This window comes from Anthonomus grandis, chromosome 11, assembly GCF_022605725.1.
Source record: "Anthonomus grandis grandis chromosome 11, icAntGran1.3, whole genome shotgun sequence".
NCBI classification, from domain to species: domain Eukaryota; kingdom Metazoa; phylum Arthropoda; class Insecta; order Coleoptera; family Curculionidae; genus Anthonomus; species Anthonomus grandis.
Window position 1 is genome coordinate 3,573,647 of NC_065556.1, and position 27,297 is coordinate 3,600,943.

Below are 27,297 nucleotides of genomic sequence, written 5' to 3' on the forward strand. Positions count from 1 at the left end.
GTATTATATGTTTTTGGAGAAGAACTTGAATATTCTCCTCACTTAAACTATTCTGTAAAATATTACTCCAGCGAGGGACTACTGCCTCATAAATTGGAGGTCCTAAGACGGTCTTATTTATTGGCTCATCGCCAAGTATCTGCAAAACCTCAGAACTCAAAGATTTTTCTTTTGCTTCCTCTGATTGCACGATCGGGGGCTGAGGATTATTTTCTTGCTGTTCAGTATCACCTGAAGCAATAAAAGAGACATGTTAATTTCTAATTTGTATTAAAACAGAATCAGAACAATAAGCATATTAAAGTGTTATCAAAAACACATATCATGTCTCGAACAACAAATACATGTTGGTTGTACAAAAAATATGTTGCCAAAAACATAATTTTAAAATTAAGTTTATTTTTTCACTAAAAATAAACAATGTAAACTGGCATGTTCCCAAAAACACACTAAAAATATTCTGTTGCCACCAAAAACAACAAATATATATATGTACTTATGTTACCAAAAACATAGATACTTTAAACATTAAATTATGTTGTCACCAAAAATAACAAATTAATGTAGGTAAGTATGTTACCAAAAACATACTCAAAATATTATGTTGTCACCAAAAACAACAAGTATGTATGTTGCCAAAAACATACAATTTAAAATGTACGTCACCAAAAACGTACAATTTGGTACTTACTGTTTAACTGGTGACATCCACCCTAACTGTTTCACGAACAGAGTGGCGAGGCGACAAATCACTATCATACGGTGAAGAATATGCACTGGGTTCTCCGGCATCACCGCCTCTAGAGCTCCCCATACTCTCCAAACGACGCCTTTTTTCCCGACTATTAATTTCATCTAATTGTCGTTGCATTTCGGCCAATCGTTTTTCTAAACGCCGATTTTTCCGTTCTCTAGATCGACTACGAGAATGTTGTCGTTTACGGCTGTGCTTAGGCATATTAACCTATTTATTTAATGAACAATGAACAACACGGTAACACGGTACAAAATAAAAATCGATAATTTCGAAAAGCGGAGCGGTACATATGGTAGACTCGACACACAAACGAAGACTGAAGGTATGCAATGGATTTAGGTATGCAGGACGGGGGGGGGGGGGGGGGGGTTATTTGCTTTGAATTTGTGTGAGACGATGCCATCGGAGATACTACATGTTCTACTTATTTACGAGACAAGGCTGAAATATAATTATTAATAGTTTTATAATATGAGACAGGACATAGTACAGAGTAAAAATTAAATTAGTAAATTTACTTGTAGACATCAACTTTTTTAATTTAGGGAGTGTTTGTCTTGTGTGAGATAAATTTAAAAAAATTACAAAACTATTATTTTCTCCATAATCAATAGCCCAATTAAAAACATTACTTGCCAAAAAATCACATGTACAGTTACTAAAAACACATCCTGTTATTGAATAAGAGTTATCCATAATTTCAGTTAGAGCACTGGAACAGTTTCGGCCACCATATATTAAATTTTTTTTTGTTGTCAATCGGAAGATTATCTTATCAACTTCACTCTTTCTTGGCTTCTCAATTGCTGCTATTGCCAGTTCCTCCATCAAAGATTTTGCTCCATACCGGGATTGATTCTTGGGTGGAGCTATCTCAGGAATTGTTTTATTAGCAGTTGTTTTACTAGGGTGTTCGTTTGCAAAGCAAATTGGTTGCTGTGAATTAAATTTTGAAATCTCTTGTTTAAGTTGACAAATTTCATCACAATGAGTTTATTGTCACTTTTCAGAAGATAAAGGTTGAGATCATAGATCTGTTTGTATCCATTAAATCAATGATTGTCTTTTGCAGATCCTCAATAGTTTTAGTCTGGTTAACAATCTCCTTCTCGAAGGAAGCTCTTTCATTTTCCACATCAGACATCTTCTGCCTAACTGCTTCTACCCCTTTGGTCTTCTTCTCTAAAGTCACTATCAACTGTTTTTCGGCAGCTATGATTTCTTCCTCAAAATCTTCTGTCATTCGTCAACCTTCAAGCTAAGTTCATCATTAGACTCTTGTAGAGCATCTATTTGTATATTCTTTTCAGCCAGTAATTTATCATACTCTTCCACATTGATTTTTAAATCAGAGTTTTATTCAAAAATGCTTTGCTTTAGTTTCTCCAATACTTTTAAAACAACCTCCAACTTCTTATCAGGATAAATGTCAAAAATGTCACAGTTTTTGGAGCACAATACCTTTTTCTGTCCAAACTTTATATGCGATTTGAAATCTCTTTCCAGGCAACTTTGATGCAATAGGTTATTACATCCAATACAAACGAAATTGCTATACTTTTTTGTTACACGACATTTAAATCTGAATCTATCTATTACTAATTTAGCCATTGAGATCTGCGAATATGAGCAAAATTCCCTAGGAACTTGAGCTTGAACCCAACCAGGAAATACGCGTAAAAACAAACACACTAGCACGTCCTGCGGTTAAAGTTCAATAATTTCACGTTAAAGTCAATGTCAGCAAAACAAGTCTAGTTTAGTTAAAACAGGAACTGATTGTTAGATTTTAAAAACATTGGTATAAGCAGAATATAGAACGTCGATTCAAAACAAAACTGAGTACCGACGTAGCCTCCCACGAACTTAAAACACGACCGTCTCGTACGACTGCTAGTCTAATACTGGTTTACATCCATTTCCGTCAGCAAATTTAAGGAGTTTTCACATTTTTCCTTTGTTTTGGTTGGTTAAACTCACTTTTCTCAGAGTATTGACAATACGAGGTCTGGCTATTAAATAATGAGACTGGTTTCGAAAAAGGGTTTTATTATAAAAGTTATTATACATTTGAATGCTCCCCTTCAATATACTCCCCTCCCCTCGCCACACATCTTTCCATACGCTTTTTCCATTGATCGAAGCAGCGCTGGAAGTCTTCTTTGGTGAGGGCCTTTAGGAGCTCTGCCGTTTTTTGCTTTACCGCTTCCATCGACTCAAATCGGGTCCCTTTCAAAGCAGATTTTATCTTCGGAAACAAAAAATAGTCGCACGGGGCCAAATCTGGCGAAAACGGCGCGTGTTCGAGCACTGGAGTGCGCTTACCGGCCAAATACTGCTTCACAGATGGCGCGTTATGGGCAGGTGCGTTGTCCTGGTGCAAAATCCACGAGTTGTTTTTCCACAACTCGGGCCGTTTCTTACGAACTCGTTCTCGCAGTGTTGCCAAAACTGACAAATAGTAAGTCTGGTTGACAGTCTGACCCTCTGGAACCCATTCAGTCATCACGATACCGTTAATGTCGAAAAAAACGATCAACATTGCCTTGAATTTTGATTTGGACATCCTTGCTTTTTTTATTCTGGGCGATTCAGGCGTCTTCCAATGCATCGATAGCCGCTTGGTTTCAACATCGTATTGAAAAATCCACGTTTGGTCGAAAGTAATAATGTTTTTCATCAGTCCGGGATCTTTTTCTAACCTTTCAAGGAAATCTGAGCAGACCTGTTGACGAAGAGCTTTTGGTCAGGAGTCAGGTTTTTTTGGCACCAACTTCGCACAGACTTTTTTCATGTCTAATTTTCCGTGTAAAACTTTTCTAACCGTTTCTTTATCGGCGTTTACAGCCTCGGCAATCATCCGGGTGCTCATTCGACGATCTGCACGCACAATTTGGTTGATTTTGGTCACTGTTTCCGGAGTTGAAACAGTTTCATCTCCCTCGGCCCTCACTAAAGCGCTTACACCACTCAAAAACACGCGCACGAGAGAGAGAATTTTCCCCATAGGCCTCTTGCAACAATTTATAACACTCAGTCGGAGTTTTTTTCAATTTAACGAAAAATTTAAGATTGATGCGTTGCTCTTGTTTTTCGTCACACATGGTTTTCGGCACGAGAAGAAAATACATTCGTTTCAAACCGCTATAGCACGAATACTGTAATAGTGACGAAAACGTGTTTTGGTACGTGCATAGACAGAATATCTAGATACCCAACGCACTACTCATTTTTTCCCCACCCGTTTGGGGCGCCCTCTACGCACGCAGTCTCGTTATTTAATAGTCGGACCTCGTACACGAGTTTTCCGTCATAATTTACGCTTCCCACTCGGCCAGCACAGCTTGGATGGTAGTTTGCCTTACACTTTACACACTGACAGGCCTCGGTTACTTTTTTTTGCAATATTTACACTTCTTTTTTCAAGAATTATTTTTAGCACATCTGCCATACCATAACCTTAATCTTATTTATTGCCAATGTTTTTTGTTTACAAAAATAATATCATACACTTAAAACTGTGATACTCTTGACGGACATTTAATAACTTGACGTTTAATGGGGAGATACGTTTTTTTGACCATTGCAGATTATCAATCAATATAGACTTAAGGAAGAGAAAGTATACTCAAAGTCAAAGACTCACAAATCTTTATTTAAAGGGTTACGCGTTTCGCCGCATTAGGGCATCATCAGACCTAAATAAAATTATCAAAACTAAACATTCAGGAACAAAACGTTAATTAACAGAAAAGACATACCTCATCTAATCCTAAATCCTCGTCTCTGGTTCAATCCCTATTTAATTAAAAAAAGAACTTTGGTATTTTTGTTCTTGCATGATTGTATTTGTTTTGGTTCTTTTTTAAGATAATATGTATAAAATGTACTGGATTTCGGTGATATTTGGCGTTTTAAAGTTCATATTATAGTCAATAACGGTACACGATGTTGTAGACATATTATATTTTATATTTTTATTTACGTTAGTGAGAGTAAGTATGTAGTTTTTGTATGTCTTTTCTGTTAATTAACGTTTTGTTCCTTAATATTTAATTTTGATGATTTTATTTAGGTCTGATGATGCCCTAATGTGGCGAAACGCGTAACCCTTTAAATAGACGTTTGATTTGTGAGACTTTGAGTATACTTTCTCTTCCTTTGGTCATATATCTAAGTCTCTTTGACATCAATTGATGATTATTATTCTGAATTTAGACTTATTCATTTTCAGTTATTAGAGGCCAGCGTACCTCAGCTTTGCGAATATTTATCCAGCGCGGTGACTGCTGCAGCAACATTGCAAATCTTCGTGCACATGGCAGAGAAACAACCAGTTTTATTGGCCGACCATGTGACCGCGATTAAGCAAGTTGCGCAGCGTCATCCGCAGACGATGTGCCTTGCTGCGCAGATTATCGGTGCAATTGGAAAATTGAGCAAGGTAAGTTAAAATAAATAAGTTCTACCATAACAATCAGTGATCATAACAAAAGGCGGCGGACTATACTTGGGTTACCGAACAGATGGAGTGGTCACGTGATCGTTCTGCGCCGGAGGTGTGGCCTAGAGCCTCGATAGGGTTCATGACTTGGGGTTTTATTTCATTTTATTAGTCGAGCGGCTTTAGATCGTTTTGGTTAAATTTTCTGCTATTCGAATATTTGAATCTTCGCAATATTGAAAAGTTGAGATTGTGTTTATTTTTGTGTTAATTTGTTTGTTAACAAATAATGGCTGATGCGCAACGTACACCCCCCAAGAAAAGAGTACGTTTATAGCAGAAGCAGCAGATAATAAATATTTTTAATATACAGTGTGTCCCAGGATGAGATGATGAAATAATTTTAATTTTTTACGTAATTATAAACATAATGTGTAAAAAATTTATTAAAATAAATGTAGTATTTGTTCCTTTTTTAAATAAGGAACAAATATATACTTATATTCAATCTATAAATTTAAATCTCACAGGCCTACCAGCACAGCCGCTAACTTGTTATTCCTTCTTTCATTTTAAAACACATATTTAAAAAAAGATAAAAGCTACTTAAGTAATTCTCAAAACCAGATTATGATCATAAAATTATATTTTATAACGGCCGGGTTCATCAGAAAAAAGCGCTCGATTGTTGCTCGGGTATGGCAATTTTTATTGGTCCTTACTATTATAGGCAAAACTTCCAGCGCTCAGGTGGCGCTCGGTTCTGATGAACCTGGCCAATTACACCCTAAATGTTTGACCTGGCACGATTACTTAAAAGGATTACCTATCCCTTTTCGGTAAACCCCAATATATTAACATAACTTTCCATAACAAAATACTTAAAAAGGATTATTATATCATTACCTGGCACAACCTCAAAATCAGTTTGGACCCATTTTATAGGCGACCGTATTACATTTTAAAAAAAGCTGCTTACAAAGCAAAGCTGTACAGTAAAATAATTTAAAATAAGTAGGCATAATTCTCCTCGTCTAAATCTGCCAAGCTTGCATTGATGGGCGGGCCTATATTTCGCGCACATCATTTACTTCATCTGTTCGGTAATCCGACTATAGGCCTCCTCTAAGCCTCCTACTAAATTTCTAAACTTATTTCTACATACATATTTTTAAATACCAACAAATATGATATAAACCAAAATAAAATAAAAAACTGAAAGTCACGGTCTCATTAAATATATGTATACCGCGTGATACAGGAAAAGGGAACACTTAATAACTATTTCACACTTTAAGATAAACAAATATAATTTGGTATAGCGATGGAATTATTATAAGAGCGTCTTTTAACATATTCAGTTGTTTGTCATCACTAAGTGACACTAACTTTCTTATTTTAAATGGGACACATTGTATATTATTACGTATTTGTATAGAAAATTATATTCTGAGAATAATGATACTGTATTTGCTACTTTTTGTTTAATGCTCAAAGAAAAAATCATATTTTTTTAAATTTAAAAGAGGGTGCCATGAATGTGTTGAAAGTTTTATTTTTTAATCAAGTAATCAAGAAAAAAATAGTTTTCATTGCATTTAATGACTTAAATCTTTTACATCATATGATAATTTTTTAAATCGACTGATAAGTAAGGCCATAAGAAGAAAAAAACTAAGGCACATAAACAATCGCATTTACTTAATAAAAATAGCATAGAAGGCTTTGATTTATTAAATAGGAGGCTGCGTTTTGACGCGTTCTTCAATTATTTTTTAATTGACATAATCCATGACATCTTGTCAAGCACAATTATTATTTGCTATTTAAATAAATTTGTCTCAGTTTTTTTAAAGAATTTTAATGTTTACTAACATACTTTCATTAGGTAAGAAGATAAAATATCAAGATATTGAAAAAAATATTGCATTGAAAAATTTTTTCCTTTATTCTCAAATAGTAATCTGACGTTTGACAAGATATGGGTTATGTCAGAAGAAAAAAAAATAGACAGGCGAGTGATTACAAAGCCCCCTATTATTGAATCAATTAAAGCCATTTGTGCTATTTTTATTGACTTTATTTATTAAATTCGTTCATTTTTTTTGACTTAATAATTTTATATTTAATTAGAAAGTAGGCGTGTAAAATATTCAAGTAATAAAATACAAGGAATATTATTTTTCCATGATTACTTGATTAAAAATTAAAACTTTCAACGCATTCATGGCACCCTATTTTAAAAGTTAAAAAATTTATTTTGTCTATGAGTATAAAACAAAAAGTAGCAAATGCGGTATGATTATTCTCAAAATGTTAATTTCTATCAAAATACGTAATAATATACTAATTGACCCATTTAAAATAAAAAAGTTAGTGTCACTTCCTGTTAAATATGTCAAACGAGGCTCTTATAACTACTCTATCGATATACCAAATTAGGTCAATTTATACGTTACAGGTGTTTCGCTCCTATTGGAGCATCATCAGGCCTAAAAATAAATTAAAAATTTTTACAAAATGAACGCCTATAAAATATCGCGGGTGCATGGAAAAAAAGTTGTATGTCAAAAATAGCGAGTTTGAGTAATTCGCACTTGAAGTGTTATTTTGGGCTGTGACTAAAATTTTAAACATATATTTGTTTTTGATTAAAATCAAGTAGAATAAAAGGAGCTTTTTTATTGTAAAGTAAATAAACTTTTCTAGTGTATAAAATAGTATTTACATTTTTTTTGACTTACAACATTTAGATTTGTTAAAATTTTGACATAACTCTTATTACACAATAAAAAAAAAACGAAGGATTGGAAATATTATTTTAATTAACTAATGTACCAACAAAAGCATTTAAGGTAAGTAAAAGTCTTTAAGTCGTCCTCCAATATTTAATAAATGTAGAAAAATTTATATATATATTCTCTACATGTCTCGAGAGTGTAAACTCTCATCTTCAGTTTCTATTTTTGGAACCAATAAAACAGGAGAATTCCATTTAACTTGGCACATTTTAGTTACTTTTTTATGTATTTCATCTTTTTGTGAAAAAGGTAATCTATATGGTTTAACATAAGAAGGTGTGGCATTATTGCGAAAATGTCAGTGCAAGGGTAAGTTTCCATCATTTTGCGTTTGTACTTATATTAGTTTAAGACCATTACTTTTGTAGTTATTCTCCTGAAGATGAGAGTTTACACTCTCGAATTACTATTTCTTCAACTTAAAAGCATTTAATTTTAAAACAAAGAACATATTCAAATTATTTTAAGAGGAATAAAATATTACTCATCACTTGATTCATCTGAACTTGCATCAGGATATGTATCAGGATTTTTGTCTTTGGTGGTGGTCAAATTTTTATAAAAATCCGCAAAAGTGTCGCTAATGTATGGCTGCAGATCTATAAGATTACTTTTCTTTTCACTAGATATAGGAACTGGTCCAATGTAACTTTGTTTGGCAGTGAATATTATACGATCTTTTCCAGATTTCCTTTTAAAATCAACATTTTTAAATTCCTCCGAAGTTTGAAGTGATATTTTATAAAAAAGAGTTCCTATATTAGATTTGTCAAAATGTAACCAACGAATATGCCTCTAATTATACTCACCTTTGAGTTTTCTATTTACAAGTGGCCCCTTAAACATATTGGAAAATGCAAGAAAATCACTCTGCCTCATTTCCCGGACAACAAAAGGGTTTTTCTTTCCTTATTGCCGCACCAACTGCACCTAATCATGGGGGTGTTCTATTGGCAAGCAATGTTTTTTCTTTCTTTTTTCAATAATGATGTGGTCGTAATCGCACTCCATGTGCGTATCCCCTGACACTAAAATTTTGTGATCGATTGTTAGTAAATTTTCCGAGTCTTGTAAAGCTTTCATGCACATTGCAGCAACATAGCTATTCTTGTTTTGTCCGCCACACGTATCGGAGTACATTGTTAAATGTTTTACACTACTAGGTAAATCGTTTATAATATAAAAATAAAGGCAAGAACTGATATCATCACCGCCCCTTTTTGCTACCGCCTCATGCCACATATAGCAGAACGCCTGGCCATCATCACAATCATGAACCGTCAAGTTGTACGTCCATAATTACCTTTTATAAAATGCCAAAGAGGTTTAAACAAAAGGGGTTGGCAAGCATTGTTGCATATCAAACGTTATGGTTTTCATGGTAGGATCATCTTTTGAAAGCTCCTTATTGGTAGATTTGGCTTGAAAGGCAAAATCAGCTTCGTCATGATGTTGCTTTAATTTTTCCTTTAGTTCATTATCGTTTTCGTTTAACTTAATCTTCATGTTAAGTTGATCGCAATTTTGACACGGATCCTTTTTGGGTTGTTTAATCTTTATTTGTAAAGAGTTGAACGGATATGAGCACGAACATTCTCAATATCTGCTTCGGTTAGTTTATTGACTGGTGCACTCTTTCCTTGACTATCGAGTGGTACTATTCCTGACTTTGCAGCTAATTTCTTTTTAACAACGGTATCGATGAATCTAGCTGTTTCATCAAAAGTAGCCGTAAAACAGGCTTTACAGGTTGGTATGTTTTTTCCATTAAGCTGTAAATGATACATAACAGTATTTTGTCTGTTATGTCGTTTGGTGTTTAAAGTTGTTCTAACTCTTGATACGGCCTTATTTTTAACTTCCAGTAAACCTGCAATATATGAAACCCTTCTGTTGTAGTCGCCAATGTTCTAGTAATCTTCAAAAACTTGTTTTCTATCTTCTTCAGATATGTTCTTTTGGCAGTTATTTCTACATCTTCCTAAAGGCCTCATAACATGCGTAGATACATTTTTACCTTTGGCAGTTGTGTATTGACGTCCTAAGTTCCGATTAAGCTGCCTTTCTTTTCGAACAATTCTCGTTTCCCCTTTTAATATACGCTTCTTATTTCGGGCAGCTCTTGATCTACTAGAAAAACTTTCTAGGTCTTTTACGGTATTTTGATCATCTTCTTGATTAGATTCTAACTGTGGTTTTATTTATTTTTTTCTTAGGGACACTTTCAGATTCTGATTCTGATGAATTAAATGTAAAATCTGGGTCTGCTATAAAATCGTCAGAGTCTCCAAAATGGTAAAATTGAATAGCGTTTTGAATGTCAGCAGGTATAGATAGAGCCTTACTGGATACTAAAATAAAACAGAATTTAAAAAAAAATAAAGAGTGTACCAAAAAATGTGTTTGTAAATAGAATCTTATTTACCTTATTCTGTCAGAATCAGGATCTCTTTTATTAATAGTTGTGTCCTTTACATTCATATTAATAAACGGATAATGCAGTTCCAGCGGGGTAGTAGATTCACTGCAGTCTGAAAAGGATAATGTTAGGTAATCCTTTGTTTTTATTTTTAATTTAACTAACTAAATAGTAAATAATAATAAGTAAGTGTTAAAATATGGCCACTTATGAAAAAATGTTACCTATAATGGTTATTTATGCAACAAGTGTGTAAAGTAAGCCATTTTTTACGAATGTACAGTGTGTGACAGAATGTGTGTGACAATCACATGAGTAAAAAAAGAGTGCTTTGTCAAAACTGTCAAATTTACTTTACGCACTAGTGCGTAAAAAAATAATTTGTTTATAAGTTCCTTACCTTTATTGAAAGTCGGTTCTGCATGGTTCATCATCACAGTGCTTAAATCTTCTTGGTTCCAAGAAAATGGTTCTGATGGTAGATTCTGTAGCACAATAATCTTGTCTGGAGAATCTGAAGAATTTGTCAGTAGATCCTTATTTTCTAAAAAAAATACCAATTAAAAACTAGAATTAGCTTATCGAAGTAGTCTAGGAGCATATAAATCCAAGCAAATTTAGGATAAAAATGACAAAATATTAACCTTAAATTGTTGCTAAACTCTTTAGTATTTTTTAAATAAAAACAATATCTTTATATTCTCATGAACCAACAAAACTTATAAAATTATCATAAAAAAAGAAGCTTACCTTTATTTGTATTGGTTACAGACATGTTGCTGTTCACCATACTCATTATTTTGTTAACTCTAGAGCCCATTTTACACTAATAAACAATAATTTCTCGTTCTCCTATGTTTATACAACACTAAAATTATTGCACTATAGTCTAACCTCACTTTCAATTTAAATGCGAGAAATGATTTATGTCACAATTTTATTTAAACTTTTGCCTGTAAAATGATATATGTCAGACATAATACTTTTTTCCCAAACAGGTGTTAAATATTTTGCTGTGAAATAAGCCGTATGTTTGACTTAAATCCTTTTCACGCGTTATTGCAAAATAATAAAATGCATTTGTAGTATGTCTGACATCGAGCATTTTACACGATAAAAATGTAACTTATCTCATTAGACACATTGAAAATGATGGACTTACGCGTGTATAATGACTTGGTTCGTTATTCCCATACGTAAAGGGGGGTTTTTAAATTCGGCTTCTGACATAAACCAGTTTTGACAAAAAAATTACATAACACCTTTTTCACATGCACCCGCGATATAATAATAATAATAATAATTATAATAGTTTCTTTAATAAAAGTTTGTCATCAGTTTTAATGCAAACATCACAATTGGCAAAACATAGATTAAAAGGTTACAATATATCAATATACAGTGAACGGTGACGAAAAATATGGAACAAATTTAATAAAAAATAAATGAGGGCGTGTTTGAAAAAACGCTCGCACACGTCGATAAATATTTTGGTTGCGCAATTTTTTCAACAAAAATGTTGTATACAGGATGTCTCATATAGCCGTGGAAAGGAATACCTTGTATGTACATTCTTGGATTCTACACAAAATTATAAACATTTTGATGTATCACATGCCATACTTTTGTTCAACTATTTCTAAGATAAAATTGCTGTTTTTATGAACTTACTCTACGAAAAAAACGAGTTAAATTTTTCTATTTTTTACTTTTTAATTCCTTTTTTTTCTGAAAACACAAAAAATATGATACATGTCGAAAAAAAATTCAATGTAATATATAAAATTGTTAATTTTCACTACATTTTTATGAAAAAAAAGTCAAATTATTGCATTTAATTTTTTAGAAATTTTTGCAATTTTCTATTATTAGATCAGAAAAATAGCTCTAGCGGCATTACTAAGAAGTAGACATATCACAGATAAGACGGATTTGATGCAGCAATAAATGTCTTTTCTATTGATAAACACTAAGAATTTTCATTTATTTTGTTAATTTGTCTTCGACTCCCTGTATTTTTATTTAAATATCCTATATTACTTCTTTATATTATATATATATTTTTTTATAAATAAAAAAAATGTCATTTAAAACCACCACTACCCATTGGGAAATAATAATTGAATTAATGAAAAATCACAAAAACTTGTTGTGTTTTGGTTTGTTTGCACTTTTGGCTTTAATATGGCAACATGGGTGCAATCACTAGGACCTATAACACTGGCCAGGGAAATTGGATCTCTCCATAAATGTTAATTTATTAATTTGCCTCTCATCTCTTATATTTGAAAAATTATTGAATCGATCAGCAAGGTACTTGTTAATCATTTTAGTAATTTTATCGATCCAACGACTTGAAGTAGTTTCACTAATTCCAAATTTAAAATGTTGTCAAATGCTTCTTTGGTAACAATCTGTGGCATAAAATCTTGACATACTAAAACTGCCCATTCAATTCAATTCAATTCAAACTCTACTTCCTCTGCCTCTATTATTAACAGAAGGTTGTGCAAAATAGAGTCGAATTAGATCTATTAGTTGTTTTTAAGAAAGCTTCTTGATAATATACTAATGAAAACCTGGTATGACTTTGATGATTTATTGGTAAAGAATAAATGCAACAAATAGGTTTAAAAAAGGCTGCTGGCACATTATTCACGTATTAAATAAGGAAGAAGCTATTTCGTCTGGTGCATACGATATACCCAAGCGTGTCGTCGACAAATCGTTAAATACTAGGCAATCCGCGAGACACTCACGATTGAAGATTTTATTTAGAATCAGATAAGAATGCAATCTGGCTACCCTGTACATTGTAATTCCACCATCCCTTGTTTGCCTATCTTTCCTGATAAATTTATATCCTGGAATTATAAAAGTATTTGAAGGTCGATCTGGTGAGAGCCATGTCTCTGATAGTGCTAATTTATAGTGTTCGACATAGGAAGTAAACTCATGAAAACCGGTATTCACAGATTTTATGTTTAAGTGTCCGACGGAAATTTTTTTGGTACTTCTCATTCGTCTATGTCCGGTTTATCCACCATTTGCGGAATTAAAAAAAAGAACCGCTTCTACGCCATTCATCCCCATAACACGGTCTGCCCCAAAACCCACCAGAACCACCATGTATTTTAAAACCGTCAAATGTGAGAAGAATAAACTCTTACAGCACCCACTCGCACTTTTATCTGCCTTTTTTTCAGGGTTATAGTGCGAGACAAATAAAAAAACAAAAATAAACAAAAAAGGAAACTTACATAAAAAAATAGAGAAAAAAAGTGCTATTTCTAAATAAAGCTGAATAAAAGTCTTCTTTACTAAAATTTCATTTCCCAATATACCTACCACCTAATATACCAAACACTATCCCCAGTATACTTATATATGAGTATATATATCATAAAAAATTGTTATATTGTCAATAAACATATGATGTGAATAACAATAAAAATAATAAAATATGATGTGAATTTTAACATTTTTCCATATTCCCAACAACTTAAAATACAATATTTATCACAGACATTCTCGATTCGATTAATTGAAGCAGACATAATTTTACCCACAAAAACGTACAAAAATCTTGGACAGATTCCAGCAGCGCTATAAATGCCACCGCTGAAATATTTGTCTTGCTTTCTTGACCTATTATAAACGTTTAAATATCTATTTAAAGCATAAAATTCTTTACAGGACAAAGCACAAGACGCTTTAAATTTCGTTTTGGAATACTTGCCTAAAGCCGATCGAGGGTCTCAGAGCACTTTGTTGAGAGAAGCCACGCTGTTGTGCAGTTCTTATCCGGTGTTGTTTACTGATAAAGTATTGGCTGGGGTTCGACAACGACACCACACAAGGTAAGTTTAATTGGAAAGTGATTTCAGGGTTTAATATGGTTGGTTTTTATGGCAGTTCCAACCATTTGGCCCAAAACAACCAAGTTACTTCTGGTGGAGTGACTATTGTGAAAGTAGGGGGAACTGTGGCGGAAAAACCGACGCCACAAGTTACTTCGGGGGGTTACACTAGAAGAGCGAAGTTGGGCGATTCTAGAAGCACTGGAAGGTATGTAAATGCCTTTTTTAGAAACGTAGTTCTTAAAAAATTTATTGGGTCCCAGTATGTTTAGCCCTAAAATCGAAAAGATTAAAAGATAGATATGTTTCAAGTGTCTTTTAATTATTTCTATGTTTGATCGAAAAACCTACATGTCTTTATTGTTTTATAAACATTTATTTAGTATAATAATACTGAGAAAACGAAAACAATCAAAATTATTATATAAATTAATTATAAAAAAAAATAATTATTTAACATTTTCACTTTTTAACCGGTTCCTCCTTTTCGATAATATTTGTCTAGCGCACATTGAGGCAGAATCGGCAATTTCTATACAATAACTTATAAAAAATATTTTGACCAAATTCTGTAAAGATTCATGCCATCTTGTTTGACAAATACGGCTAAATAAAAATCTGATAAGTAAGCGCGTTATGTTGGTTTATTTTCTTACTTTTTATAATAGATTGTGTGATATATTTAATGTAAAGTACCTTTAAGCCAACGTAAGTAGATTAATATTTCTATTATTTTGGAACATATTAAATAATTATTCAAGTATTAAATATTATTTTGAAACTGCATGTCAAAAATAAGCAATTGCTTAATAATATTTTTGAAACACAACGAGATATAGTTATAAATCTCGTTGTGTTTTAAAAAAATTTTTAAACTTTTTACGTTTTAAAAAGTTTACCGAGAACATCCGGTAAATTTTTTATTTTTCATTAATTAATACAATTTAACAAATTTTTGCCCCATTTTGAAATATGTTCTCTGTTGTATATCTAATCAATATATTGTCAAATGACGATAATTAAAAAAAACGCTTATTTATTGACGCGACACTTTCTTCAGAGTTTTTACTAAAAAAAGAGAAAAGACTTTCTAAGCAATTTATTTCTTTTTTTTTTAATTTGTTACAGGGTGTTTCACTAACTTTAAGTCTGATCAACACTAAGTAGTAATACTAGTAAATATTAAATGTTTTATTTTAAAAAAAGTTAATTTCTTAACTGGATGATAGACGGATAAAAGAAATAATATAAATCAAATCACAATACTTTTATTTGTCTAAAAAACACAATAAATAAATGTATATGCATAAGTATAGTAAGCAACTAAAGAAATTTTTTTAAGAGACAAATTAGGAAGACATCGCGATTATAAAACCGACACACAGACACGAACAACACTGTGAAGTCACCAATATTGGCGTAACCGTGTGATGCCACTCTTCTAAACACTAAAAACAATACCTATTTTATAAACCCGAGCTTATTTACAAAAAAAATAGAAATAAAATTAAACAAAAACATTTGACTGTGGAGTGCAAAGCACAGCGAAAGAACCTCCGGAAAAGAGAATCGGATACAAAAAGCCCATGGCAACTAGCTTTAAGATATAAAGGGTGTCCCAATAAGAGCGCACGTTTTAATTGGTAAATAAAAGTCATAATTTATTTAAAACTGACTGTTATTTATATTTTATTGTAAAGCTAATACACTGCAATTAAACGTGAAAAATAATATCTGGCAAATGGCCGCTCGACTTTCGTTTTGAGAAACAAGAAAAAAACTCTACTTTCGTTTTGAAAAACAGACTCTTATTCGTTTTGAGAAATTTTCAATTACATTTTCACATAATTGCGGCCCAATTTCGCTAATAATACGTCTAATTTCGTTTTTCAACTGTAGAATTGTTGTTGGCTTATTAGCGTATACGAGGGATTCTAAAAAACCCCAAAGAAAAAAGTCACAAGGCGTTAAATCGGTCTCCATTCCGTGAAATGACACGACCGGGAAACTTTCTTTGCAACAATTGAATTGCTTCACGTGTAGTGTGACATGTCGCAGCATCCTGTTGGTACCACATACCGCCCGTATCCATACCATCCAATTGAGGCCATAAAAACTCAGTGAGCATATTACGATAGCGTTCGCTGTTCACGGTAACTGCATTTTCAGCCTCGTCCTCTAAGAAGTACGGTCCAATTACTCCACCTGTCCAAAGTCCGCACCAAACAGTGATTCTTAATGGATTCATTTTCTTCTCATGAATGACTCTAGGATTTTCTTCGCCCCAAATTCGGCAATTTTGTTTATTAACAAAGCCATTAAGGTGAAAGTGTAAGTTAGCCTCATCGGTAAACAAATTTTTTTTCGAAAAATCGACATCCATTTGTTGTTTTTGCAATACCCAAGAAGAAAATGTACGGCGCGTCGCATAGTCCATTGGCTTTAATTCTTGGGTCAATTGAATCTTATAGGCAAGTAAATGAAGATCTTCTTTTTCTAGAATTCGGTGGGTAGAGCTCTTCGAAATGTGCAACTGCTGTGCACGATGACGGATAGATCTTCCCGGATTCTCGCCAACACTTTCACGCACTGCGGCAATATTTTCAACAGAACGGCTAGTACGGTGACGCACGACAGAACCATTTTGTTCAAATTTATAAATTAGTCTTTGGACGGTCGTGTGATTTGGTGCATCGTGTCGACCAAAAATGCCCCGCAATTTACGAACTGTTTCCGCAAAACATTCTTCATATTTGTAGTGTGTTTTAACAATAATAATTCGTTGTTCGACCGTATATCGTTCCATGGCTACTAATCGCAAACTGTTTACATTATTCTTTTCAGTTTTTTTTTTGACATACTGCGATAAAAAATGAATGCTGCGCAATTCAAAAATAGACCGCAGACTGTTGTCAAAACTCACCGATCCACAGTGCTTCGAGCAATGGACAAAATTCAAAAACTCAAACCCAAAATTTGGAAAGACATTGTATCATTTATTATAAAGTACTACACTCTGTTTTGCCTCTCATTATCAGTAAAATTATCGTAAAGTTCACCGTCTCATTTTTTTCTAATTCATACCTATTATTTGCGATCATACCGTTTGAAAAGTGTGTGGTATTTAATCGTTTTTATAATTTTATATTATTTCATCATGGATAATTCCAAGCCAGGTATGTATACCTTTTAATATATATTTCTACTATTTTTTTAATATTTTTGAGCATAATGCAAATTTTACAAAAATTCTAATTTATCTCAAAACACCCGCCCAAGCAAATACTTTATTAATGGGCTTGTTTGATAGCTTAAACTAAGCCCTTTAAATGGCAAATTCAGTTTTTGCGGTTTAGCAAATATTTGGTTTTTTAGGACCTCTTGTCAGCATAATGCACAAAGATTTAGTAGAAACATGGCTGTTGGCTTCCAAAAAAAGTAAAACCAAAGCAGTAAGCGATAAAATTTGTCAATTTATTTGTTAATCAAGTGACCAACAAAATAGAAAAAAAAAATTGAAAGGTGCCGGAATTTTTGGTGCCAAAATGGGTCGGAATTAGCAAAAAAGGTTTAGAAATAAAACTACACTTGTAATTCACCATAAGACATGGCTAGAATCTAAAATGTGTTTGGACCTTCCTCGAAAACTAAAGGAAGACCTGCAAAAGATTTTACGGACAGTAGCCGAAAGACGGATTGCCGAATTATATATCAAATGAACTAATTTTCGCCGCACAGGAAAATATAAATACGTCCGCTAAATAAAATACAAATATCGTTGCAACAAAAAAAAGTCTTCCCTTACAAGATACAATGGCACTTTTTTTAGATTTGGACCTTTCTTAATGAAAAGATCTAGGGCTCTTCCCTAAACCTTTTTTAATCCCTACTACCCTATAGCAGCCTCACTATAGGTTTACAGGCAAGGGTGGCTTGGCCGTAGTAGGTTGAGCAATGAAGAGCTACTGGGTGTAGAACTCAATACTCGTTTATTCACAAAAATTAACAACTATTTATATCAGTCTTAAGATAACAATTCGAGGTAATTATACAAATCAAGTGGTTCTCTACTAGAAAATACAATTTGCTGAGGTCAGTCATTAATAATTTATATGATGATTGTTTGCCATCTTTTTATAGAGTTTTGTGTTTTCGAAATCAGTTGATTCCGCAAAATTTTACCTTTGCAGAACGAGGAGCAGAAATTAAATTACAACTTCTGTTGCAATATACCGTTAAGAGCATTTTAAAAATTTGAGAAAGTAAATCATTAAATATGAAATTAAGTGAAAAGCTCATTCCTGTTTGTAAGTATGGTTTTGATGGGAGTTAGTGGCATAGGGGGCATAAAGTCGAAATTATACCCATTTGTAATAACGTCATTTTTGTTTATCTTTGTTTAGCATATTCCAAACAGCGGCGACAACAAACTTACGAAAAAAATTTGTGTCTGATGATTATTCATCTTTTATATACTAGGTTATGTGAAATATCCGTCACTCTCAATCAAAAATATTGGTTTGTCAACTTGTTCTTGAAAGTTATTTCGAAAAGTGTTTGATATATGTGTTGAGATAATGCCTAAAAAAGATATAATAGGTATAATGAACAATCGCAGCTGATGATTTTAAATATATTGGCTTTCTTTCAACTGTAAAAGGAACAAGTCCGAAAAGGAATTGCATTTCAAATTGAGAATGTGATAGAGCGAGCCGCAGATGCAACAAAATTGAGCACAACAACGATCGCAAATATAAAGAAGAATGGGATAAAATCAGATCAGGATTACGCAGCCCGTATATCTTCCGAGCAAAAGACAGCAAAAACCAAAATTACAACATATTTGAAACATATAATTCGGGACACAATTTATTATATGTACGCCAGAAAAGAATTTGTAATATTGGCAACAATAAGAGAAAAGTTCAGGGAAGAAATTGAATATTTTGAGTTTTTCATTGACTCCTTCAGAAGATGGATCAATAGTATAGGCTTCAAGTGGAAAAAATCAACAGAAAATATTTGATGGACTTGCCAAATGTTGTTCATAAAAGAACCAATTTTTTAAGGGAGTATATCAAAAATAGAAATGTAGATCCGGAAGGTTTTACTCCAGTTTTCATTGACGAGACGTGGATTTTTAGCAAGGAATCATTTCGTAGTAGCTGGCAAGATGACACCAAGCACACGGATCCAAGGAAAAACAGTGAAGGTAAAAATTATCTGGTTATCTTTTTAGATTTTTTTTTAATAAAAACTATTGCCCTTGTAAGGACCCTCTAACTTCATAATTTCATCTGTTTCATATAATTTCTCTCTAAGACAATATGAGGGAATTTAACTCCATACACTACTCGTATGTGCATGGAACATTATTTATTAATTATATTAAATTTATGTTCTGGAAGAATGATTTCTAAAAGAAGAGAATTGAATTATCTTTTATTTTTAAGGTCATTGTTATATCGTGGTCCACCACGGAACCAAAGATGGCTTCATCAAGGGTGCAAATTTAATATTCAAGAGTGGATTAAAGACGGGAGATTATCATGACAATATGAACAGGAAAAACTTCGAAAACTGGTTTAAAACTCAGCTGGTTCCAAATCTTCCCCCAAAGTCATTTATAATCATGGACAATGAAAGTTACCATTCTGGTTTATTAGAAAAAATCCCGAGAAAATCTTGGACAAAGCAGAGACTGACCGAATGGTTGAAGAAAAAGAATATTGGCTTTCCAGAAAAAGCCATGAAAGATAAAATATGGAGTATTGCACGCAGAAACTGCCCTAGTGAAAAAAAGTACTTCCTTGATGAATATGTTAAACCTTTAGGACACAAAATTTTGCGACTGCCACCATATCATTGCCAGTTTAATGCAATTGAAATGGTATGGTCGGAATGTAAACGAAAATATGATCAATATATTTCCAATTTTAAGGGGTCACCTTCAGAAGTTCTGACTACATGTGAAAGGGTAATAAACGAAATTTCTATAGATTATTGGCAAAAATATGTTTTTCATACAGAAAAGGTAATTGAAAAGGCTTGGGAGGCAATACAAGTGTGTGATGCCTATGACATTCTGCCACTTGTGATTACGACTGACGAAGACGACGATGACGAAAACAATATCTCTGATTTCAGTTCTGACTCTGACAATACTGACGAGATTGATTAAGCTTTTTTTGTTCTAGCAAATTTTATTTTATGATCGTCGTTTAACTATTCAATCATATCGTTGCAATTTCATTAACTTGGTAAAGCAATATGGCGTGTTTTTTTTGAGTTTGAATTTTTTATTTTTTGGAATGGTATTTTCATTTTAATGTGTTAACATATTCCTTCAAGCAGCATTTTTTTTCATGAGCGAGTAAATTAAATTGTCACTATTTAAATTTTTCCCAGTGAGTTAAAATAATATTATACCATTATTCACAATTTTTGTAAGCTCGGTTTTGTTGTCTACTACTCGTGCCGAATTCTACTTTTCAGATATGTTGTAGATTTGGTTTTTGCGGTCTTTTGCTTGGAAAATATATGAGCAGCGTAATCCTGATCTGATTTTATCCCATTCTTCTTTATATTTGCGATCGTTGTTGTGCTCAATTTTGTTGCATCTGCGGCTCGCTCTATCACATTCTCAATTTGAAGTGCAATTCCGTTTTGGACTTTTTGTTTATGTCCCATTATTTATGATTAATTGTAATATTATTTGTTAATTGTTAAGTTTGTTAATAATACAATAAATACTACAAGATTTTTTTAAATTTTTTGGGAATGAAAGTATATACACGAATAAAAAAATATAATAATATGCTTATGCTGCTAAAATAAATCATTTGTTAATTTCTGAACGTACAAAAATACAGATTATTAATTTCTGAAGGCGATGGTAAAGTTTCTAACCTAATATTGATTGGCAAAAATATCTACGCCATACGTTTTTTCTCCCCTGGATGACGTAACTACAAATGGGTATAATTTCGACTTTAGCATCTACAAACAAAAATTTAGTAGTTCTGATACTATGACTGACGAATATTTGTTTTTAGTTGCTATGTCACCTCTTAAATTGGTAAATGAAGAAGGCGATGTTTTTTGGGAAAACTCTTGAACTTCGTCTACGTTTTATTGTAGACCCATAAAATTTTTATTTTTCATAGAAAATTTCAATTTAGTCAAAAGCGAAAGCGCCAATCTTAAGAACCAAATTGACAATTTAGAAAGTTTCCATATTTCAGTTAATGGTGTGGATGTGGAAGTGCAGTTTCAATTCCATTTTACCATGTTAGATAGTAGCTGCATTTGAAACTATTTGAAACTAATTCAACTCAGCAATGCTTTATCGGTGGTGCATCTACAAAAGAGATAAACACAGATAAAATTTTCGAAAAAGTTTGAAAAATTGAGAATCTTAACTTTGGGTTGTCATCCCTTCATTCGTGGATTCGTAGATCGATAATTTTTTAAATTTTCACAAATTTTAAGAATTGTGTCTATGGGACAAAAAATTTAAATAACGAAATTTGAACAGCTTTTGAAGAATACCAGAAAACTCTACATCGACCTATACGCCTGGTATTACATGCCATTAAGTGTGCAGAAGCTCCTAGTGCATGGAGGCGAAATTATTAAAAATTTTGAGTTGCCAGTCGGACTTTTAGCTGAGGATGCTCTTGAAGCACGGCACAAAGAGGTTAGAAATGTGCGTCTAAATCATTCAAGAAAACACTCAAGAGAAAGCTCAAACAAGGACATCATGAATAGATTTCCTAAAGAATTAGCTCTTTAGGAAAATAGCCAAATTGAAATGATAAATTTAGAAGATTACCTACCTTATAGGTTCTAAAATCAGCTGTTGTCATACCTCTTTATAAAAAGGGGGAGACAGCAGAAGTGAGTAACTATAGGCCTATTGCTCTCCTCTCTGTATTTTCAAAGATCTTTGAAAAATCTTTTAAAAGAAGACTTATTGCATTTTTAGATTCTTTTGCTATACTGTCATGTCATCAGTTTGGATTCAGGTCTGGACTCTCTACATCAGATGCTATAATATCTCTTTATACAAATATATTGAATAAATTTGAATTGGAATTAAAAAATTTGTTGGTATCTTTTTTGATCTTACTAAAGCATTTGATACCATTAACCATGCTTTACTATTAAGTAAGATCTTTCATTATGGTATAAGAGGTCCGGCTTATAAATGGCTTGAATCATATTTGACAGGTAGAACCCGGGCTGTTAGATTGAGAGTTAGTGGTCAGGTGACTATATCTGATTGGGCAACTGTCGTCACTGTGGTTCCACAGGGTAGTGTTCTTGGGCCAATTTTTTTTTTACTTTTTATTAATGACTTGCGTCTCCTGGTTAATGACAGCTACCTAACACTTTTTGCCGACGATACATCAGCAGTTCTCTCGGGTACTGACTATCAGTCTATCCACTCAAAAGCCACCAAGTGTATAGCTGATATTGCGGGGTGGTGCCAGAAAAATGGTCTTTGTTTGAATAGTTTGAAAACCAATTTCATTGTTTTCACTCCGATTCGAGCTATTCAGGACCGGAGCCTACTCCTTAGAGAGCAGTCATCAAGTAGCCTCATCCAACAACACTCCACCAAGTTCTTGGGAATTGTAATTGATAGACATCTATCGTGGGATTCTCAGGTCGAATCTATGTGCAATAGATTGTCCCGCAGCAATTATGCCATCTTGCAACTTCGAGACTATGTGGATGCATATACACTTAAAAGCATTTATTATGCCTCAGTGCATTCCACTCTATCCTATGCCTTATTAGCTTGGGGTAATTCCTCCAGTATTGGGAAAGTGCTAATAAATCAAAAGCGCATTTTACGTACGATGTTTAGACTTTCCTTCAGAGAAACTTGCCGTGGTACTTTTAAAAAAGAAAAAATCCTAACTATAATTAACATCTATATCTTGGAGTGCGCATGTCAAGTACATAAAAATCTTTCAAACTACATGAGATCTGTAGATCTCAATTTTTATGAAACTCGAAATGCAGATAAATTATACATCCTTTTTACTCGATTGTCGCAGGTACAGGATGGTCCGGAAATTACATCTCTCAAAATTTTTAATCATTTCCCATGTAGAATAAAGAGAGCTAATACTTTTCCAACTTTTAAGAGGGCTCTTAGGACCATGTTAACTGACTGTCCTTTTTATTCGTTGACGGAGTTCTTTAACTGTAGATTTATTGACTAAATTAGGTTAAATTTGTTTCCTTTTATATCTTTGTAATTTTATACTATTTTTATTAGCATTGTAATTTTTTATTGACAATTCCTTTACATTGTTATGATGTCGATGGAAATAAATGATTTGATTTGAGATTATTACTTACTTCAGATCCATTCATATCTTCTTTGAGAAAGACTACAACTTCCAAATCGCGGCAATTTAACATAAATTATATTAAAGATTACCTGGAGGATAATACTTTTTCTTTGCAACGGTATTTTGATATGTTACCTACAAATATTAATAACTTGAATTTAGTCACGGATAATTCTGATCTCTCGGAAAGTGATTGAAAATGAGTTGTTTATTTTGTCGTGTTCTTGTCCTGTTTTAGAACTACATATTTGTTAATTTGTTTACAAGTCTAATAGTTAATAGATACTTTTTTTTTTCTCATACTCATAAAATTTGGCTTTATAGAAACATATATATTTTATTGGCTCTTCGTTATATTTTTTGTTATTTTTACATTTTTGGAGTTAATTTTTTTATTACCTGATGATAATAAATAATTTTAGTGACAATGAAAAAAATTAAATCTACTTTGCATTTTTTTATCACAGGCCAACGTTTTGGAAGGAAAAAGATTGGTGTTGTAAAAATAAAATATAATATTTTCAATATTTCTAAGTGCATGAGTGCGAAATTAATTATGTAAAATATGCCATATGTAGCTCAGTGCATAAGTTTCATAATAGTTTTGGTTTAATTTAAAAATCGGTACAAAAGTACAAAAATTGTAGTGATTTTTGTCCCGTATTCCAATATACTCGACGCACTGTGCGATCTGAAGAAGTCAAACGTAATAATGAATTTATAAAAATAGTAAAACAGGTTTTCGAAAACGGTATTTATTAAAAAAAATATATACAGGGTGTTAGTAAATAAGTGCGACAAACTTCAGGGGGTGATTCAGCATGGAAAAATAATGACAGTTTGCTTTATAGACGTATGTCCGCGAATGCTTCGTTTTCCGAGATACGGGGTGTTAAAGTTTTTCTTAAAAATTGACGATTTATTTATTGCTCTGAAACTGGTCAAGATATGCAAATAAAATTTGGAGGGTTTTAAGCGGTAGTTATCTAACATTTTTTGGCATGCAATTAAGAATTTTATGTTCACCATTGGCGTGCATACTGGTAATGATCTCAATTTTTTTGAAGAAAAAAATGGTATGCCACTGAGATATTTCAAATTAAAAGTAATTTTTGAATTCCTTCAATTTGTTAACAAAAAACCTCTTTTATCTTTTTTTTGTATGTGACGCCGTTTTTATGCAAAAAAAACTTGACGCATATTTTTCATTTCTTTAATACATTATCAAGAACTATCTAATACAAACAACTTTTTTTAAGATTTTATTAATTTGTTTGGATACTTTAAAAAAGTTTTTTTAGTTTAAGAAGATTTTCTCTGTGATAGTCGATGTGAGATATTTGTAGTGCTCTATTCTTCAATTTTTTTATAATATTATTTTTTTGTTTGAAAGAGTGATTAGAGTTATAGTTTAAAAATCTTTTTGAGAAAGTTGGCCTTTGGTACCAAGCTGCTTTTTATACTATTTTGGCTAGTTCTAATAAATAACAAGTCAAGTAAGGACATAAAATGTTCTCACTTGTCAGTTATGCACAGGAGTTTTGTGGTCAATGTTGTGTCAACCTGATGTTGTGTCGCCACTATCCTTTTGATAGGTTTGATCTGATTCTGAAGTGAAGTTAACAGTAGGATAACTCTAATCTATTTTAACGTTGTGTTTCCCGTCGTTTATCACAATTTAAACAGAAACCTGGAACGGTACTAACGACTCCTCCTTTTTGAGATGTGGTACGTCCTTTTACATTATGTGGTGTGTTATTTGCAGTTTAGAATGTTCTTAAATGTTGTTTTAATTTGTGAAAATGTTATTCTCACTGCGTGGAACTTTCATGTATAACTGACAACAGAGTACATTTTATGCCCTTGTCTTCAATTTCAAAATAAAAAACACATACAACTGACTTTCAGTTGATGTTTTGTGGCGTTAACTTTATAGTGTTACTATTTTGCCAAGAGTTGGCAGACGGTAGCTCAGAATTATTGGAGGCTTGGGATTGTTCGAAGGTTCACTTATGACTGGCCATTAAAGAATATAAACTTGATTATAACTATTAAATAAGATGGCGCCACTTAGTTTTTTTTATAAATTAAAGAAAACTAAGAAAAAGACTTGGTATATAGGTTTCAATTAACAATTAAATGACCCTGGATAAAGTAGATTTAAAGAGGCAAAAAAAAAAATATCTTAACAATACAACCAAATTATATTTACATCAAAGATATGTATACACCTCATGTTCTAATCTGTTAAATGTTAATAATTTATTATGAATTAAAATATGAATAATGTTGATATGATTAAAATAAGTTTGACAAGCATAACATTTAAATTATGATTTCGCTACTAGGTAGATTTCAGCACTTAAAAAATAAATTGCAATTATTAAAGTTTTTAGTATATATTTGTATTACGCAGTGGAAAGTTCATGAACCTTTTTACCTAAGGCATATCAGCCTTAACCGAGTTATATCTACTAAACTACCAAAAAAGGTACTGAAAAATACTGAACAAAAAATAACTAAAATTATAGATAAGAAATTGATGTATTAAATTATGATATTGATTAAATATTTGTAGCAATAAATTGAAATTAAAGGTATATTAATAAAAATTTAAATAAGTGAGACAAATATGTTGTGAATAAGTATACCAAAAGTTTACTGTGGCCGTTTTCTATTTAAAGCTGAACAAAGTAGCGACATCTAATGTCACATATTGTTACTACTGTGTTTGTCCGCTATGCGAATGTCACTCTGTAACTGAGTTAAGTTGCATTATTAATATATTGCGTATGAGTGTAAACAAGTTGTTTTCTTTCATCTCGCTTTAAGTTGCGTTTTATTTCGGGTTAAACTGTAAAAAGTCTGTTTTATAACATCAGGTTATGGGCCCAGACCCACAGTAGGACACCCAGCCGCGAAACTTTAGTTAATCGAGACGTTGAAAGAAACTGTCGTGACGCGAGTGTTTTTTCACAGTAGTACAGAAGCAATATGGCCGTCAACTACCTGACGAGTGTGCCAAGGCTTTTAGGCCGTGAGAATTTTGATGAATGGGCGTTTGCCGTCGAGAATGTGTTTGTGCTAGAGGGCTTAAGCAAATGCATCGAAGGTACCGAGACAGACACAACGACCCTAGCAAAAGCAAAGGCCAAGTTAGTATTAACCATCGATCCATCTTTGTTCCCGCATGTCAAAGATTTAACGACTGCGCAAGAAGTATGGACCAGTCTCAAACGTTTATATGACGACAGTGGTTTCATGCGAAAGATTGGGCTTTTACGTACACTCATATCGGCAAGATTAGAGAATCACGATAGTATGGAGTCGTACATAAACCAGATTGTTGAGACTTCCCAAAAGTTACGCAGAACAGGTTTCAAAATAGACGAGGAGTGGGTAGGATCATTGCTGTTGGCCGGTCTTCCAGACAAGTACGCACCAATGATCATGGCCGTCGAGCATTCAGGAATCTGCATAACCACAGATTCAATAAAGACCAAGCTATTGGATATGCAGACAGATGGCGCTAGTGGTAATGGAAATGCAGGTGCATTCTCCGCCAAGAAACCGAGTTTTCGGAAACAGTCGCGAGATGGCGCTAGTAGGACGAATTTCAAAGGGAAATCAGCTGGTGCTGCTAGTAAT

General features: G+C 32.8%; 1 protein-coding gene and 1 long non-coding RNA gene across 3 annotated transcripts in view; one reads left to right on the forward strand and one right to left on the reverse strand.

Annotated features, from left to right (window-relative positions):
- The window catches only part of LOC126742157 (protein melted), an 86,775-nt gene that overhangs the window by 21,144 nt on the left and 38,334 nt on the right, over nt 1–27,297 (forward strand). For both annotated transcript variants that reach the window (XM_050448732.1, XM_050448733.1), the window contains exons 7-9: nt 4,992–5,201; nt 14,118–14,281; nt 14,337–14,489. In XM_050448732.1, coding sequence (XP_050304689.1) covers nt 4,992–5,201; nt 14,118–14,281; nt 14,337–14,489 — 527 coding nt within the window. The remainder of the gene's footprint in view (nt 1–4,991; nt 5,202–14,117; nt 14,282–14,336; nt 14,490–27,297) is intronic.
- On the reverse strand, nt 10,428–11,649 carry LOC126742162 (uncharacterized). The gene is made up of 4 exons (XR_007662499.1): nt 11,584–11,649; nt 11,172–11,289; nt 10,822–10,965; nt 10,428–10,533 (listed from the first exon to the last, which is right to left on the reverse strand). It is a non-coding gene; the product is annotated as an uncharacterized LOC126742162 (long non-coding RNA).